At 46.0% G+C, this 17,552-nt stretch overlaps 1 protein-coding gene across 8 annotated transcripts in view; it reads right to left on the reverse strand.

Moving 5' to 3' along the window:
* COL11A2 (collagen type XI alpha 2 chain) overlaps window positions 1-17,552 on the reverse strand; it is a 348,341-nt gene that overhangs the window by 71,284 nt on the left and 259,505 nt on the right. For all 8 annotated transcript variants that reach the window (XM_085619742.1, XM_085619662.1, XM_085619350.1 and 5 more), the window contains 10 exons: window positions 15,855-15,962; window positions 15,698-15,751; window positions 13,256-13,309; window positions 12,160-12,267; window positions 9,568-9,621; window positions 8,472-8,525; window positions 8,321-8,374; window positions 4,735-4,788; window positions 3,449-3,556; window positions 2,291-2,344 (listed from right to left, as the gene is read on the reverse strand). In XM_085619742.1, the coding sequence (XP_085475868.1) occupies window positions 2,291-2,344; window positions 3,449-3,556; window positions 4,735-4,788; window positions 8,321-8,374; window positions 8,472-8,525; window positions 9,568-9,621; window positions 12,160-12,267; window positions 13,256-13,309; window positions 15,698-15,751; window positions 15,855-15,962 (702 nt within the window). The remainder of the gene's footprint in view (window positions 1-2,290; window positions 2,345-3,448; window positions 3,557-4,734; window positions 4,789-8,320; window positions 8,375-8,471; window positions 8,526-9,567; window positions 9,622-12,159; window positions 12,268-13,255; window positions 13,310-15,697; window positions 15,752-15,854; window positions 15,963-17,552) is intronic.

Genomic DNA, 17,552 nt, shown 5'->3' on the forward strand with positions numbered 1-17,552 from the left:
CTACAGGGTCACCTGTGCGGTATATCAGTAAGTGACTACAGCGTCACCTGTGCGGTACATCAGTTAATGACTACAGTGTCACCTGTGCGGTACATCAGTAAATGACTACAGCGTCAGCTGTGCGGTACATCAGTAAATGACTACAGCGTCACCTGTGCGGTACATCAATAAATGACTACAGCATCACCTGTGCGGTACATCAGTAAATGACTACAGCGTCAGCTGTGCGGTACATCAGTAAATGACTACAGCGTCACCTGTGCGGTACATCAATAAATGACTACAGCGTCACCTGTGCGGTACATCAGTTAATGACTACAGTGTCACCTGTGCGGTATATCAGTAAGTGACTACAGCGTCACCTGTGCGGTACATCAGTAAATGACTACAGGGTCACCTGTGCGGTATATCAGTAAGTGACTACAGCATCAGCTGTGCGGTACATCAGTAAATGACTACAGGGTCACCTGTGCGGTATATCAGTAAGTGACTACAGCGTCACCTGTGCGGTACATCAGTTAATGACTACAGTGTCACCTGTGCGGTACATCAGTAAATGACTACAGTGTCACCTGTGCAGTACATCAATAAATGACTACAGCGTCACCTGTGCGGTACATCAGTTAATGACTACAGTGTCACCTGTGCGGTACATCAGTAAATGACTACAGGGTCACCTGTGCGGTATATCAGTAAGTGACTACAGCGTCACCTGTGCGGTACATCAGTAAATGACTACAGGGTCACCTGTGCGGTATATCAGTAAGTGACTACAGGGTCACCTGTGCGGTATATCAGTAAGTGACTACAGCGTCACCTGTGCGGTACATCAGTAAATGACTACAGGGTCACCTGTGCGGTATATCAGTAAGTGACTACAGGGTCACCTGCGCGGTACATCAGTTAATGACTACAGTGTCACCTGTGCGGTACATCAGTAAATGACTACAGCGTCAGCTGTGCGGTATATCAATAAATGACTACAGCGTCACCTGTGCGGTACATCAGTTAATGACTACAGTGTCACCTGTGCGGTACATCAGTAAATGACTACAGCATCAGCTGTGCGGTACATCAGTAAATGACTACAGTGTCACCTGTGCGGTACATCAGTAAATGACTACAGGGTCACCTGTGCGGTATATCAGTAAGTGACTACAGCGTCACCTGTGCAGTACATCAGTAAATGACTACAGCGTCACCTGTGCGGTACATTAGTAAATAACTATAGCGTCACATGTGCGGTACATCAGTTAATGACTACAGTGTCACCTGTGCGGTACATCAGTAAATGACTACAGCGTCACCTGTGCGGTACATCAGTAAATGACTACAGCATCAGCTGTGCGGTACATCAGTTAATGTCTACAGCGTCACCCGTGCAGTACATCAGTTAATGACTACAGCGCCACCTGTAATGTACATTAGTTAATGATTACACCGTCACCTGTGCGGTATATCAGTTAATTACTACAGTGTCACCTGTGCGGTATATCAGTTAATGACTACAGTGTCACCTGTGCGGTACATCAGTTAATGACTACAGTGTCACCTGTGCGGTACATCAGTAAATGACTACAGTGTCACCTGTGCGGTATATCAATAAATGACTACAGCGTCACCTGTGCGGTACATCAGTAAATGACTACAGTGTCACCTGTGCGGTACATCAGTTAATGAATACAGCGCCACCTGTAATGACTACACCGTCACCTGTGCGGTATATCCGTTAATTACTACAGTGTCACCTGTGCGGTACATCAGTTAATGACTACAGTGTCACCTGTGCGGTGCATCAGTAAATGACTACAGCGTTTAGTTATGCGGTACATTACTAAGTGACTACACTGTCACCTGTGGGATATATCAGTTAATGACTACAGCATCACCTGTGCAGTACATCAGTTAATGACTACAGCGTCACCTGTGCAGTACATCAGTAAATGACTACAGTGTCACTTGTGCGGTACATTAGTAACTAACCACAGTGTCACCTGCATGGCACACCACTAACGACCTTCCTAGCATGCTTTTCTGCCCTCAGTAGTCTTCCCAGCACACCGCCAGGTAAACCTCTCCTGCTCTGTGATGCAGATCACTGACTCTGTCTGCCTGCTTGGAAGTAATATCTGCCTGGACCCCTGACAGCGGCACTGACCCCATCCTGGGGTGGACTGGGTCGGTCCCATGTGTAGGTGTGGATCCTCTGAGGAAGATTCCACTTTACAAATGTTAAACAGAAGTACAATGAAGAGAATACAGCAAGAATGGGAGATGTAGTGATACTCACACGAGGGCCACCTTCTCCAGGGGGGCCTGGATCACCAGGGAAACCAACAGGACCCTAAAAACAAAGGGGACAGTGAGAGACTTCTGAGCCAGCGAGACCCCCATTTCATAACTATAAACTGTTCTCCCAGGGTTATCCCTGATATCTGTGGCCATGCAGTTCACACCTCCCAGCTCAACCAATGACAATAAATGCACTGTGTCATACTCCCACAATACATATTAATTTACAATATTAAAATTCCAACCATTACACAATAAGACAATCTAAAACATCTTCAACCCCAAAAAATCTACATCATCCCCCTTCAAAAGGAAAGACTGTAGCATCACTAACACAACGTAGCGTACTGTATCCCTAATCCCTCCGGATTCTTAACCGTACAGTCGCCACACAGGTTATATCTGCGCTCTTCGACTGCTACATAAATCCCTAATGTCATAGAAAGTACAAGATCCAAACCCCACATTTTCACTCTGCACACAACTTTCAGTATCTGCAAGCAGACATGATCTACGTCTTCCGCATCACACATAATTTGTATGATCCTAAATGTTGCACATATTGCAACCCAAACCGCACACACTGAAGGATCTACAATATACGCAGTAATAGACAATCAAGAAGCATCACCATTTTATGCAGTCTACAATATTGAAAATTACAATGTACAAGATCCCCAATTAAGACGGTAAAATCTCAAAGATGATCTAATGCATCCCCAGACCAGTCCAATCTAATCTACAAAATCCCGACTCCCCAACTGCTGGATCCCAATCTGGGCTGCATACACGGTGGCAGATCTCACTACATAGGTGGAATAAATTCTGCACGCGTGCAGAACTGAAACTTGGGACCGTTCGCTTTGTTGTGATCCATCAACTTGCTAAATTTCCAACAAGCTGCAGTGTTCAATGTTTATTCCAAGATCATCCCATTCGATCAGACCACAGTCCAGCTACAAGACCACAGCCCATCTACCTACCCTCACACAACCCAAATAATTCTGAGTATGAACCTAAAAATATGTGTTACCACAATCACAACGGATCCAATGTCCCCACCAGCTGCGCTCTTACGGTCTCCTGGTGCCAACCAATGTTTTGAAAGCCCCATTCACAACCAGTGGAAAGATGGGGGGTGTTTCCAGATACTTACAGGGTTTCCTTTTGGTCCATCGTCCCCAGTCGGACCTTTACCTCCGGCAGGTCCTGCAGCCCCAGGTTGCCCAGCCTCGCCTTTCTCTCCTCGCTCACCTCGAGGTCCCTAGAGGGAAAAAGTGGAATCAAAAGCTGCTCCTTGAGCTGGAGAGATTGTGTGATAGACCTCTGTACGATATTTTAGAATTGGCTCCTTACCACCAACCTCCCGCCTGCCACCCCATCACCTCTACCTTTTAATCTAACGAAGAAGAAAACAAATTACGAAGAGAAAACATGTCACAGACATGCGGGAACCAACCAGTAAACATCGAAAAACCTCAACATTAAGAGAGAGAGCAGGATTACACATGACTGGAATCGCTTGTACTGATATTAAAAGTGATGTCAGGGCGAATTATGCCAGTGCAGAGATAGCCCGGCCTGCCCCATCTGGCATGAGAAACTCCTGGGGGCTGGCGAAGGGAATCACTTACACCTTCAATGACGAGGTACATGACACCCCTTTCCAAAGTTTGCAGGGACCTTGTGCAGAAATGTCTGGGATAGACACTTAGGGCTTGATTCACAAAAGTAATCTGTGACAAAATCCTAACTTTACGACTAGGATTTTGTCTCAGTCAAACTTAAGTTTGTCTTAAGTTTAACTAAAGACCAAAACTTAAGTTTAACTGAGACAAAATCCTAACTTTAGTGCTCCTAAATGCCGTCTGTGAATACCGAAAGTCGTAAAGTTAGGATTTTGTCTCAGATTACTTTTGTGAATCGGGCCCTTAATGTGACATTTGTGGAATGCGACAATGACATATCGTCCTGTCTATATACATTTTTTTAACATCGTAGGAGGATAATAGGATTCATGTTTTATGATAAATGTATACATTAGTGTCACTAGTGCAGTGAAGGATTTGAAGAAACCCTAAGTATTGTGGTAAAGATGCTGCTTTAAGCAGCATTCTTTGATAAAGAACCCATAGGAAAGCCTGCCGCTGAGCAGTTCTGTTGAAGGGACAACTGACGTCACCCAATGCTCATACAACTCCCTGCAGGAGATTATTAAAACTGGGGTCTGTAATCGCAAAACTTTCTGGGGAAGGTATGGGAACAGGTTTGAGGGACAGAAGGATAGTGGCACAACACAAGTCTGGCGTGTGAGGCACAGGGGTAAAGACGTGCCAGCGGTCAGAAATACCCATGTAAGATGCCATTCACCACACAAGATCATGAAAGTACCAGCAGTAACCCAGCTGAGACGGACTAGAAGAGATAGAAATAACTACAAACCTTCACTCCTGGTTCACCAGCAATGCCAGGAGCTCCAGACTCCCCGGGCTCTCCCTGCAAAAGCAAAGAGAAGACACATTAATCTTATGTTTGTGTGTTTATGTGTGTGCACGTCTGTGTGTGTAACCATGTGTGTCTGTGTGCCTGGGTTTGTGTATGACTGTATGTGTATGTGTGTGTGCATGTGTGTTTCTGTATGTGTATGTATGTGTGCATATATATGCGTCTGTGTGTACATTTGTATGTGTGTGATCCTGTAAACGAGGGGAAGGAGAGTGCAAGTAAATTAATCGTGTTGATTAATACTATGTAAAAAGGGGTGGGGAGGGACCTAGATAACTCCTTTAAAAAAAAAAAATAATTAAAAATAATTTTCCAGTTTATGTTTCTCAGCATCAATGATGCTGATTTCAAGGTGGGAGGTAAAGGCCTGTAAAGGGGAAGGGGGGGAGGACGATACGTGAAGGGACTTCCAAGTGTTTTAATGTGGACATAAATCAAAGGATAGACCTATTTGCAAACATGTATATATCTGGAATTGTGTTCCACGGGTACTCAAAAATAATATTCTGCGTTATTGTGGCTTTATTGTTCAATCTGAAGGCATGGGATGTCGTCGTTAAGACCAGATTCCCATGTTCTTAGATGGTACGCCCAGCGTTGTTCACGGGTGTGGAGTCTCTTTTGTATGTTTGGGCAAATCGAATTAATTTTCTCAAGGACCACCCATTTCAGGCCCCCATCCTGATGACCTTTCTCTAAGCGGTGTTTCTTTTGCACCTAATGGCACCTAATCGTACTTCGGTGCTCATTGATTCTCATTTTTATTTTCTTGATGGTCATGCCTATATAGAAGAGGTCACATGGGCATGTAATGAGATATACGACATTTTCACTGTTACAGTTGGTGAAGCCCTTCAAGATCCATGGTTTCCCCGTTTTTATGTCCACCTCTTTCGTGGGTCGTGTGTATTGGCAAGCTACCCAGTTCTCACAGGGGTAGTGGCCCACCGGCCGCTGGTGTTCCCATAGGGTCATCTGGGTTTGGACTTGTGGGGTGGTGTTTTTGCGTGAACCAGTTCATCGCGGATATTTGTGTTCTTTTTGAAAGCGAACAAGGGTTTAGGCCATTGTTTCTCTGCCCCATTCAAAATGTGACAATTTTTCAGCACTATATTTTAGACCCATTTGGAAATGGGGGTATATGTTGTGACGCACACCATTCTGTCGTTGTCTTGCTTCTCTTGGTTCTCAAGGGGAGCATCCCAATTATTATTCCTAGCTCTTTTCCTTGCTTTTGCCCCTAGTTTTTTATGGTAGTGGCGTGTGACTAATTTGTCCTCCAAGGTTTGTGCTGGTGTATCATAGACATCCAAGGAGGAGCAGTTTCTCCTGATGCGAAGGAACTGGCCTATGGGGAGGTTTTGTCAGAGTGCCTTTGGGTGGAAGCTCGCAAACATGAGGAGACTGTTTTTGTCCGGTGTCTTGTTGTGGACTCTTGTTTTCATTACATCGTGGTTCAGTGTTAAAACTAGGTCTAAGAAGACTGCTTCATGCTTGTTGACAGTATATGTAAATTTCAAATGTTCGTCCTTTGAGTTCACCCACTCTGTAAATTCTATTGCTTGTTCCTTTGTTGCTGCACCACACTATCAAGACATCATCAATGTATCTACGCCAAAGTCTCAACTGTTGCCTATAGGGGTTGACTGGGCTGTAGATGTGGTCAACCTCAAATTGATGAACATAGAGGCAGGCCATCCACATGCATAATTTTGATAATATGCATGGTGTATTTGTTGTTATTTTCTGATTCTAAAAAAAATATGGGCATCCATCCCTTTTGACACTATCTTACCTTTATTTTACAGGTTTCAAGAAATGCCGACTTTAGGTAGAGGATGACACCTAGTGGTAGTATCTAAACCATAAGAGGTTAGATCGGAGCTCTAGATGAATGCCAAGGACCTTTTGGGCCAATATGGCAGAAACATAATGACCACACTGGTGATGGGATACTAGCTCCCCAAATCTCCACATTGATTTGTAATATCAATTAAATACCTAACAATAAATGTATTTTGGTGTTTACATTTGTTTTTAAACCTTCACTTTATCATGGGCCCCCACTTAGCTTTTAGAAGTGCCTCCCTGTCTCCAGGTGTAGGCTTGCTCTCTACCAAACGCAGTTTCTAGAGAGCAAGGACTGCAATGATGAAGCATGACACCTGGTGGTGTGTGAGGACAGTCCTTCGCATTTTTTGAGATGCCCAGCACCCCACTAAATTAGTGCATAGTGCTTGTCAATTTGTGTGAAATCAGAGATTTATTCAGGGTAGCTTATTTTTGAGTATGCATATTAGGTTTGGAGGCCAGCTCACTCTGAACACCGCATAGCCTCTAGTTCCTTACCCTAGAAAGCTCTAGTGTTCTGCGTGTGGATTTAATTTTATCAAACTAATATGTAACCTTATAGTTAGTGTTCAGTGGTCAAACTGAGATGTGAACTAGTAACTGAGTTCAGATGATGTCTGAAGTTTAAACCAAATGTACTAGAGTGGTAAATTCAAGATTCGCCATAGATGTCAAACGGTGATGCAGTTTAGTGGCCTTGTTCAGACTTGGTTTAGTATTTAGAGTAAGTTGAGATCTAATTACAAAGTTTAGTCTAGTATTTGAGCTGACAAGCTGTGTGTTTGATAATCTAGTGGCTAATTTAAGATGTGGGCTAGTCGCCAAGGTTAGATGTGATCTAAGGCTGAGGCAGGATGGGTCCTTGAGACTGATTTGACATTTGATCTTGGGGCTGAGCTGAGATGCAATATTGTAGTTTGATTGAGATGTGACCTTGTGTCTATGCTGTCATTTAGACAGAGTACAGATGTGATTTGGTAGAGATGTCATCTTGTAGCTGAGTAGAGATGTGCTCTTGTGTGTCAGATGAGGAAGTACACATGGTTTAGTTCGAATGTGATCTTTGGGATGAATTAAGATGTGTTTTGTGGATATGAAGATGTGATCTTGCCATGTGACCTTGTGGCACAGATGAAACAGGATATGTAAATAAGCTGAGATGTATGTTTGTGCCTGCGATGAGATAGTACATATGGTTGAGTTCAGATGTGATCTTGGAGATGAATTAAAATGTGTTTTGTGGTTGAGAAGATGTGATCTAGCGATGTGACCTTGTGGCACAGATAAAACCGAATATATAAATAAGCTGAGATGAGATCTTGTAGTTAGGTTAAATTGTGGTCTAGAAGCTATCTGGAGATGAGGGCTTGGAGGTAAATTAAAAGGTGTTTGTGGCTCAGTTAATATGTGATCTTGTGGATAAGTTGAGGCCTGACCTAGTTGTTTAGTTGGCATGCAGTCTTGAGGCTAATTTATTGAGTGGCTTTGTTGAGACAGGGTCTAGTGATTAAGTAGAGGTATGATCACTGGTCGAGGGAGATTCATCTTGTGGCCGAGCACAGATGTGGTCTTGAGCCTGTGTGGATATGTGTCCAATGTCTAACATTTCACAAGTGTCTTACTGAATCTATAGATTCTGATTATTTCCAAAGAAGAAGCACATTGGACGTACCTTCTCTCCTACATTTCCAAGGTTTCCAATGCCGCCGGGTGGGCCTTGAGGACCCTACAATAAGAAAGAGCCGACCATTGTCAGGAGCAAGTTCATATAAAGGAGATGGTCGCAGTAAAGAAATACATACTGAGACGGCCACCATACTTACATCGGCTCCATTGGGTCCAGCGGGGCCACGGGGACCAGGAGGGCCAGGTGGACCCTAGACAATCAAACAATAAAAAAGATAGTAGCGTGGAAGTTATGATCAAGCTGAAACCACCTACTTAGAGATGCACAAACAGAAGTAAAGGGGCGAAGAAAGTCTGAGAGCTACAGATACCAAACTTTTGCACCAGTGCATGAAGCGTTCATACCACAGAAGCCCCAGGCAAGGATGGCTTCCAGAATATGAGCAGATTAGGCAAAGCCGTATTTCCAAGATATGACAAAATCTGTGAATTATGGGGTATGGGAAAACTTCAGCAAACCTTTCTCTTCAGCTTGGAAGGTAATTAATTCAACACTGAGCAGCAAAAAAGCTGAGAAGCTGAAGATATGGCAGGACTCCAAACATAAAGTATTCTGTGCGAGACAAAGTAGACATTTCTAGTACACAAATGCCTCAGTAGACATGAAGGGGTCAATGGAACAAAACTAGACTTTTGGATGCGTGCCCTCTAAAGCAGGAGTGGATAGCAGTAAATAAGAGGGCCTGGCCTCGGACGGGCACACGTTACCAGCGTGCAAGTACCCGGAAGTCCGAGTTGCCTGATCTGTCCAACATTACATAGAACAGGGGTTCCCAACCTTTTCTATGCACGCACCACTAGGAAATACTTGATTAATGTTCGAACCCCCTACAAAGGTCTCACCGGATTCCTATTATGCGTACGGTACATACTTTTCCGCTTTGTTGCATTCCCTGAAATGCCATCTCGCACCCCCGGGGGGTGTGGTCACTGCAGCTTCGGAACCCCTGATGTAGAACCTCAACATCGAGCAGAGATGTGACTGACTGCCAAGGCACAGTGCCCGTTGGTGAAGGGGTTGAGTGCTTTTCTTTAACAGCGGGCACAGTTTGAGGTGCTTGGCCAATGCCCAGGGCTGCAGTGTCATACACTCCTGTAGATGTTCACTCCATGCGCACCCTTGGAATCCCAGACGTCCCAAGCCCCGGGGGCCCTATTCGCACAGTGAGGTGGGGGACGAGCATCCGAGGCATACATTCAGTTATGTCTACTAGGCATGAGCGAGAAACTCACCATAGGGCCAACGTCACCCGTCTCCCCCTTCTCTCCGGACGGACCAGGCAGACCCTGCAGGTGGACACAAAAGAAGCACACACTGATGTACAGCCAGGTATGGGAAACGGTTCCAGAACATTCTTCAAAGTACACAGGTGTCCTTAATGACTCGAAAGTGAAAGTTAACACATTCATACCATTCATGATCGAAGGGTCAGGTGACGAGCAATAATCTGTAAAGCCATTCGTACGAACCAAAGCCAGCCATGCGCCCATCCACCCCTGCATTCGCTGTGGTGGAACACAGGAGGTGCCATGCTCTAGGAGCATCTGAGTCACTCACCTGCACTCATTGAGATGGTAATACAGCAATATATTCACTCATCTGCCCTCGTTGTGATGGTAATGCAGCAATGCATTCACTCACATGCCCTCGTTGTGGTGGTAATACAGTAATACTTTCAATCACCTGCCCTCGTTGTGGTGGTAATACAGTAATACTTCCACTCACCTGCCCTCATTGTGGTGGTAATACAGCAATGCATTCACTCATCTGCACTTGTTGTGGTGGTAATACAGTAATACATTCACTCATCTGCCCTCGTTGTGGTGGTAATACAGCAATGCATTCACTCACCTGCCCTCGTTGTGGTGGTAATACAGTAATACATTCAATCACCTGCCCTCGGTGTGGTGGTAATACAGTAATACTTTCACTCACCTGCCCTCGTTGTGGTGGTAATACAGCAATACATTCACTCACCTGCACTCGTTGTGGTGGTAATACAGCAATACATTCACTCATCTGCACTCATTGTGGGATAATACAGCAATACATTCACTCACTTGCACTCGTTCTGGTGGTAATACAGCAATACATTCAATCATCTGCACTCGTTGTGGTGGTAATACAGTAATACATTCACTCATCTGCCTTCGTTGTGGTGGTAATACTGTACTACATTCACTCACCTGCCCTCGTTGTGGTGGTAATACAGTAATACATTCACTCACCTGCCCTCGTTGTGGTGGTAATACAGTAATACATTCACTCACCTGCACTTGTTGTGGTGGTAATACAGCAATATATTCACTCACCTGCACTCGTTGTGGTGGTAATACAGTAATACATTCACTCTCCTGCACTCGTTGGGGTGGTAATACAGTAATACATTCACTCACCTGCCCTCGTTGTGGTGGTAATACAGTAATACATTCACTCACCTGCCCTTGTTGTGGTGGTAATACAGTAATACATTCACTCACCTGCACTCGTTGTGGTGGTAATACAGCAATACATTCACTCACCTGCCCTCGTTGTGGTGGTAATACAGTAATACATTCACTCACCTGCCCTCGTTGTGGTGGTAATACAGTAATAAATTCACTCATCCGCACTCGTTGTGGTGGTAATACAGCAATATATTCACTCACCTGCCCTCGTTGTGGTGGTAATACAGTAATACATTCACTCATCTGCACTCGTTGTGGTGGTAATACAGTAATATATTCACTCACCTGCACTCATTGTGGTGGTAATATAGTAATACATTCACTCATCTGCACTCGTTGTGGTGGTAATACAGCAATACATTCACTCACCTGCCCTCGTTGTGGTGGTAATACAGCAATACATTCACTCATCTGCACTCGTTGTGGTGGTAATACAGTAATACATTCACTCATCTGCACTCGTTGTGGTGGTAATACAGCAATACATTCACTCACCTGCCCTCGTTGTGGTAGTAATACAGCAATGCATTCACTCATCTGCACTCGTTGTGGTGGTAATACAGTAATACATTCACTCACCTGCCCTCATTGTGGTGGTAATACAGCAGTGCATTCACTCATCTGCACTTGTTGTGGTGGTAATACAGTAATACATTCACTCACCTGCCCTCGCTGTGGTGGTAATACAGCAATGCATTCACTCATCTGCACTCGTTGTGGTGGTAATATAGTAATACATTCACTCACCTGCCCTCGTTGTGGTGGTAATATAGTAATACATTCACTCGTCGGCACTTGTTGTGGTGGTAATACAGTAATGCATTCACTCACCTGCCCTCGTTGTGGTGGTAATACAGCAATACATTCACTCACCTGCCCTCGTTGTGGTGGTAATAAAGTAATACATTCACTCACCTGCCCTCGTTGTGGTGGTAATACAGCAATGCATTCAGTCATCTGCACTCGTTGTGGTGGTAATACAGTAATACATTCACTCTCCTGTCCTCGTTGTGGTGGTAATACAGCAATGCATTCACTCATCTGCACTCGTTGTGGTGGTAATACAGTAATACATTCACTCACCTGCCGTCGTTGTGGTGGTAATATAGTAATACATTCACTCACCTGCCCTCGTTGTGGTGGTAATATAGTAATACATTCACTCATCTGCACTCGTTTTGGTGGTAATATAGTAATACATTCACTCACCTGCCCTCATTGTGGTGGTAATACAGTAATACATTCACTCACCTGCCCTCGTTGTGGTGGTAATATAGTAATGCATTCAATCACCTGCCCTCGTTGTGGTGGTAATATAGTAACACATTCACTCACCTGCCCTCATTGTAGTGGTAATACAGCAATGCAGTCACTCACCTGCAGGCCAATCGGGCCAGGTGGACCGGGGAAGCCGCGCGTCCCTTCGTCTCCTTTAGCACCAAAGTGGCCCTGTTGGCCCCGGGGACCGGGCTCGCCATCAGCACCCTGCAGAAGAAGCAGAACAGGTCAAGGCACTCGGTGATTTAAAAGAGGTTATACAGAGGGGGATAATCTCACCCGCTGTGTGGGCGGGGGGTATCCTGGGGCTTATAGTGCCAGAGCAAAGCTCCAGCAAGGGCACTTTATCGCTAGGCCAGGTATGAGCAGGGAGAGGAGACCCCTGGCCATCACTCTACAGACAGATGCCAGGAAGGGGAGGAGGCCTGCACCATGTCCATGGAGCAGTATTATTACAGTTAATGCAGACTATCGCTGTACTGCCAGACACAAGCGGTGCTTCAGAGACTGGGGGGTCTACATCCATGTGAGCAGCTGGAAGGACTCACTCTGTGCGCGCTGGGAGCCGTCAGATGCGGCTCTCTACAGATAAGGCACATTGATAGCACATAACCTCATTTTACTACTACGATCTCCAAAGCAACCCTTTCTAAATTCTTTCCTCATGTATCCCAAACCTCATTTTACTACTATGAGTTCCCTAATCCCTTTCCAGAGACTCGTCCCTCCTTCATCTCTCCTTTTACTCACCCCAAACCTCATCTTACGACTACGATCTCCCAATAAACACTTTCCAGACTCTTCCCTCTGCAATCCTTCCACTATCCCACTCAGTCCAACTGACTCATACGTCCACCGCTCAAATGAAAATACATTTCCTTATACCAATCCACCACTAATCCTCTTAGGGAGCTACTCGCTGAAAAGCGCTTCAACGCCTCGTCAGGGATAGTAAGCGCTATATAAATACAACTACAATTAGAATATTCTCTAGGTTACTCTGTCTCCCACACTCCCTGTGCTGAGGGCACAGCCTTCTCCAGGCCTGCACCTGGCCACCAGGGGGCAGTGTCCCCAGGAGTGCAACACTGCTCAGAAGCATCCTCTGCAGTATATGGGGGTCGGAGGGGGACTATATGAATCTCCACAAGACATCAGAGAAGAAGATGCTGTACATTGCATCTCAGATACTTACAGCTGTGCCGGGCTGACCAACGGGGCCCATGGGACCAGGAGGGCCTGGTGGCCCCTGGGGAGAGAAGAAAAAACAGTACCATGAGAATACGGGGGGACGGAGGAGGGCCAACAGCAACACAAAGTAAGAGATAGAAATGACATTGGAAAGGAAACATGTGACAGATGGAGGGCATAGAGAGGTAACTTACACAGAATGAGGAAAACAGAAGAGGAGAACTGAAAGTGAGTAGGCAGAGAGACGAGTGTAGACAAGGGAAGCAATGTTAGGAGACTGGGGATATGGAGAGGGAACAAGATCAGAGAGGGCAGGAATGAGATGAGGCAGCGAGAGGCATGCGAGATACATATCAACTTTATGAATTACATATTTACTTTATTGCTTTGCCGTTTTATTGGTAAATTGTGGACCAGGACCTGTTCACATCAAGGTGCTGTACATAGGATGCGGTAATGCAGGACAAAGTGGGCCATGACACCGAGACTTTTGCGTGTAGGTGAGATGCTTGGCCTTTAGATGGACACTGCACTTGTCTGTCACTGGCTCTCACCGCCACAGCCCTCCTCTGGCCCATCCCTGTCCCCCAATCTGTCCTCACCCGTTTAACCCCACTTTATTGCATTCCCTCTCTTCTGCACAGCGCTTTGTTGCTTTAGTGCTAGATTTCAAGAGGCGAGTGGTCAGTGAGTACCTCTGTGCCAGGTAACAGGGTATGTCAGGGGTATAGGAGGGCAGGAACAACCTACAGCGAGCCAGAGTCACTGCCTGCTGGTGGGGTGAAGGGGCGTGTGTTCTGAGGTGGCCCCAGGCTGTAGGACACACAGTATGTGGAACATGAATGATAGGTTTTCGCACTTAGACAATGACAGGTACAGGTAGCCTATGATAGGTAGATGTAGGCAATGACAGGCCAATGATATGAACAATAGTCGCTCCTCCGCTAAGGCAGAGGAGCGTCCCCCACTGCTTTTTTGTACTGACACAAAGGGAAAATAAAATGATAATTACTTGCGTTATCATTTGATTTTCTCCTACTTACGCCCACTTAGCATTAGGGGGCGGGGACAGGAGTGGTAGCACTCTCCTAAGGGGGCAGTGACTGCTTGGCCGGCTTCTCGGGCCGCAAAAAACGTTCTTGCATTACAGCCTACATGGAGAACATGCCCAGGCCCCCAGTCCAGAGAAATATAAATCCCATCATTTCCTATGGGGTTTATATCTCAGGGGACGGGATATCCGTTACCAATGTGACGGAGCAACCCGTCCGCCAAGATCTAAGCCAGGCCCCAAGTCTCTTCAGTGTATACATCTCCTCAGTGTGCATACATCCCTACGATGTGTATATATCTACACAGTGTGCACACATCTCTATGGTGTGTAAACGTCTCCACAATTTGAAAAAGGACAATTAACAGTGTGCAAGACAAGGAAACGCTGAGAGTGCAAGCATGACAGTGAGATACAGAGAGATGATGAGAGGGCAAAGCTAGAGTGACAGGCAGTTAGACACAGAGAGATGCTGAGAGGGATTGAGCTAGAGTGACAGACAGTGAGAGACAGAAAGATGCTGAGAGGGCGCAAGCTAGAGTGACAGACAGGCAGATGCTGAGGGGACGCAAGCTAGGACGACAGACAGGGAGATGCTGAGAGATGCTGAGAGGGAGCGAGCTAGGGTGAGGGTGACATATGAGATGCTGAGAAATGCTGAGAGGGTGTGAGCTCGTGTCAGACAGTGAGATACAGAGAGAGGCTTAGAGGGCGTGAGCTCGTGTCAGACAGGGAGAGACACAGAGATGCTGAGAGGGCGCGAGCTAGAGTGACCGACAGGGAGATGCTGAGAGGGCGCGAGCTAGGGTGACATACAGGGAGATGCTGAGAAGGCGTGAGCTGGAGTGACAAACAGGGAGATGCTGAGAGGGTGCGAGCTAGGGTGACAGACAGGGAGATGCTGAGAGGGCTTGAGCTAGAGTGACAGGCAGTGAGAGACAGAGAGATGCTGAGAGGGCTTGAGCTAGAGTGATAGACAGGAAGATGCTGAGAGATGGTGGGAGGGCGCGAGCTAGAGTGACAGGCAGTGAGAGACAGAGAGATGATGAGAGGGCGCGAGCTAGAGTGTCAGACAGGGAGATGCTGAGAGGGCGCGAGCTAGAGTGTCAGACAGGGAGATGCTGAGAGGGCGCGAGCTAGAGTTTCAGACAGGGAGATGCTGAGAGGGCGCGAGCTAAGGTGACAGCCAGGGAGATGCTGAGAGATGCTGAGAGGGCATGAGCTAGAGTGACAGACTGAGATACAGAGAGATGCTGAGAGGGCTCGAGCTAGAGTGACAGGCAGTGAGGGACAGAGAGCTACTGAGAGGACTCAAGCTACAGTGAGAGAGACCGGCAGAGAATGAGAGGACACGAGTAACAGTGAGAAAAGGGAGAGAAACAATGCGTTACTTACATGCTCTCCTTTCCCCCCTTTGGCTCCCTTCTGTCCATGCTCACCAACTTCACCCTAAGGAGGAAAAATACACAGAATCAGTCAGGAGAAGGAACTAAAGAACTTTAAAACATATACATCCATGAAAGCAGTAAAGCCATGAGGAGGAGGTACCCACCTTGTCGCCATCTTCACCGGGTCCGCCCGGAGGTCCTGCTGCCCCAGGTAGGCCGACTGGGCCCTGGACACCATCCCGACCTGCTGGGCCAATTGGACCTTTCTCACCCTGAGGAAAACATTATCAACAACACCATAAGCCGCAAAACACACCAAAAGGCCACTCAAGATTTCAACCCACACTGGGTCTGAAAATACCACCAACCTCTGTTGCGTACATGTACATACATTCCTGCCACTGCTTACTTTGAGCCGGTGGTTTCTGGGTGCTCAACACTTACACTTAATTGTTAGCCCAGGCGCTTGTGACAGTCTGCCACATGGTGGCACTGTTTACTGAATTTAGAGATGAGTACAGCAACAGTTGTTTAATAATTCAATATACATTAAGATTGACTAATACCTGCTGCCAAAGCCATTCTTTCAACTTTGCGGTTCTGGCATTGTCAGAGGTGTCACACTTGAAGGAGTGTGACGGTCATTAGTTACGCTGTTACTGTAATTGACAGCAGCACTGTGCGGGGAAAGCAAAAGTAGCCTGTTTTCTAGGGCCCTGGCCCTTTTTTTTTTTTTTTTACAAATTAAGCGCTGATTTACCCTTTTGCACAGAGATGTTTGCCCCCACTAGGACTAGCACAGCTTCATTCGTGAGCCAACCACCATCAACAACCCAGCTCGAGGGCCTCAGCAGAGACCATTTGTGACAGAGCAGAGACCCTAAACACATCCCCTTCTTTGTGTCTCTTTTGACGAATCCAGGCCATTCCCGGGCTAGGGAAGATGCTCCTAGTTCCTGAACTCAAGTGTTCTTGGGGCAAACTGAATTTAGTAAAGTACATACTACACACAGCTGGGGCAAGTCTTAGACTCATCAGGTCTCATGCAAATTCTATGGGAAGCCAGAAGAAATGCTTCCTCTTGTGCAAACCCAAAAAATGATTTCTCCTCCTTGACTTGCAGAGTCTTTTCACTGAGAAATGGTGAGCAGCCACCTCACTCCTAAAGAAACCTGATGCTGTGTGATGGAGCCAGCATTGAAGAGGAGCCAGAACATCTCCTGCGACCTCAAGACTATAGACAAGAAACCGTCCTTCAGCCAACTCAAAGTCTAGAACAGAGCTTAGATCCACGATAGAACAAAACCATGTACCTTCCCTGAGAGTTCGCAAAGTTAAAATGGCGTTGCTAAGAGGCTAATCCCCATTTTCTGAGGAGGCACGTATGTATTTATATATGTTATGTGGAGCGTAACCCTGGTTCACAGCTTTCGGGTGCTGCACAGAATAGAGGTGAATGATCCAGTGACATGAACAACTGTACTTCACCTATTTACCAGATGCTGGACTCTCTTGGTGGCGTGTTCAGGGTGGAGTGGAGCACAGCATGCTTCGGCGAGACGTGCCTTGGAAAGGTGGGACTTTGGAGTCTTTGTCTCCTTTTGGAAGGGAATTTGGATGGGATAACTTTACTACTTTTTGGTATTCACAAAGGTAAATTAGACCAAAAGTCTAACTTTATGACTTTTCAGTATTCATAAAGGCAAGTTAGTACTGGTAAAGTTAGACTTTTCGTCTAAGTTTACGTTTGTAGATACCAAAATGGTGTAAGGTTAGATTTCTGGTCTAAGTTTACGTTTGTGGATACCAAAAAGTGGTAAAGTTAGACTTTTGGCATAAGTTTACCTTTGTGAATAATAAAA

This window comes from Triturus cristatus, chromosome 1_1 (genome assembly GCF_964204655.1).
Source record: "Triturus cristatus chromosome 1_1, aTriCri1.1, whole genome shotgun sequence".
Taxonomy (NCBI): Eukaryota; Metazoa; Chordata; class Amphibia; order Caudata; family Salamandridae; genus Triturus; species Triturus cristatus.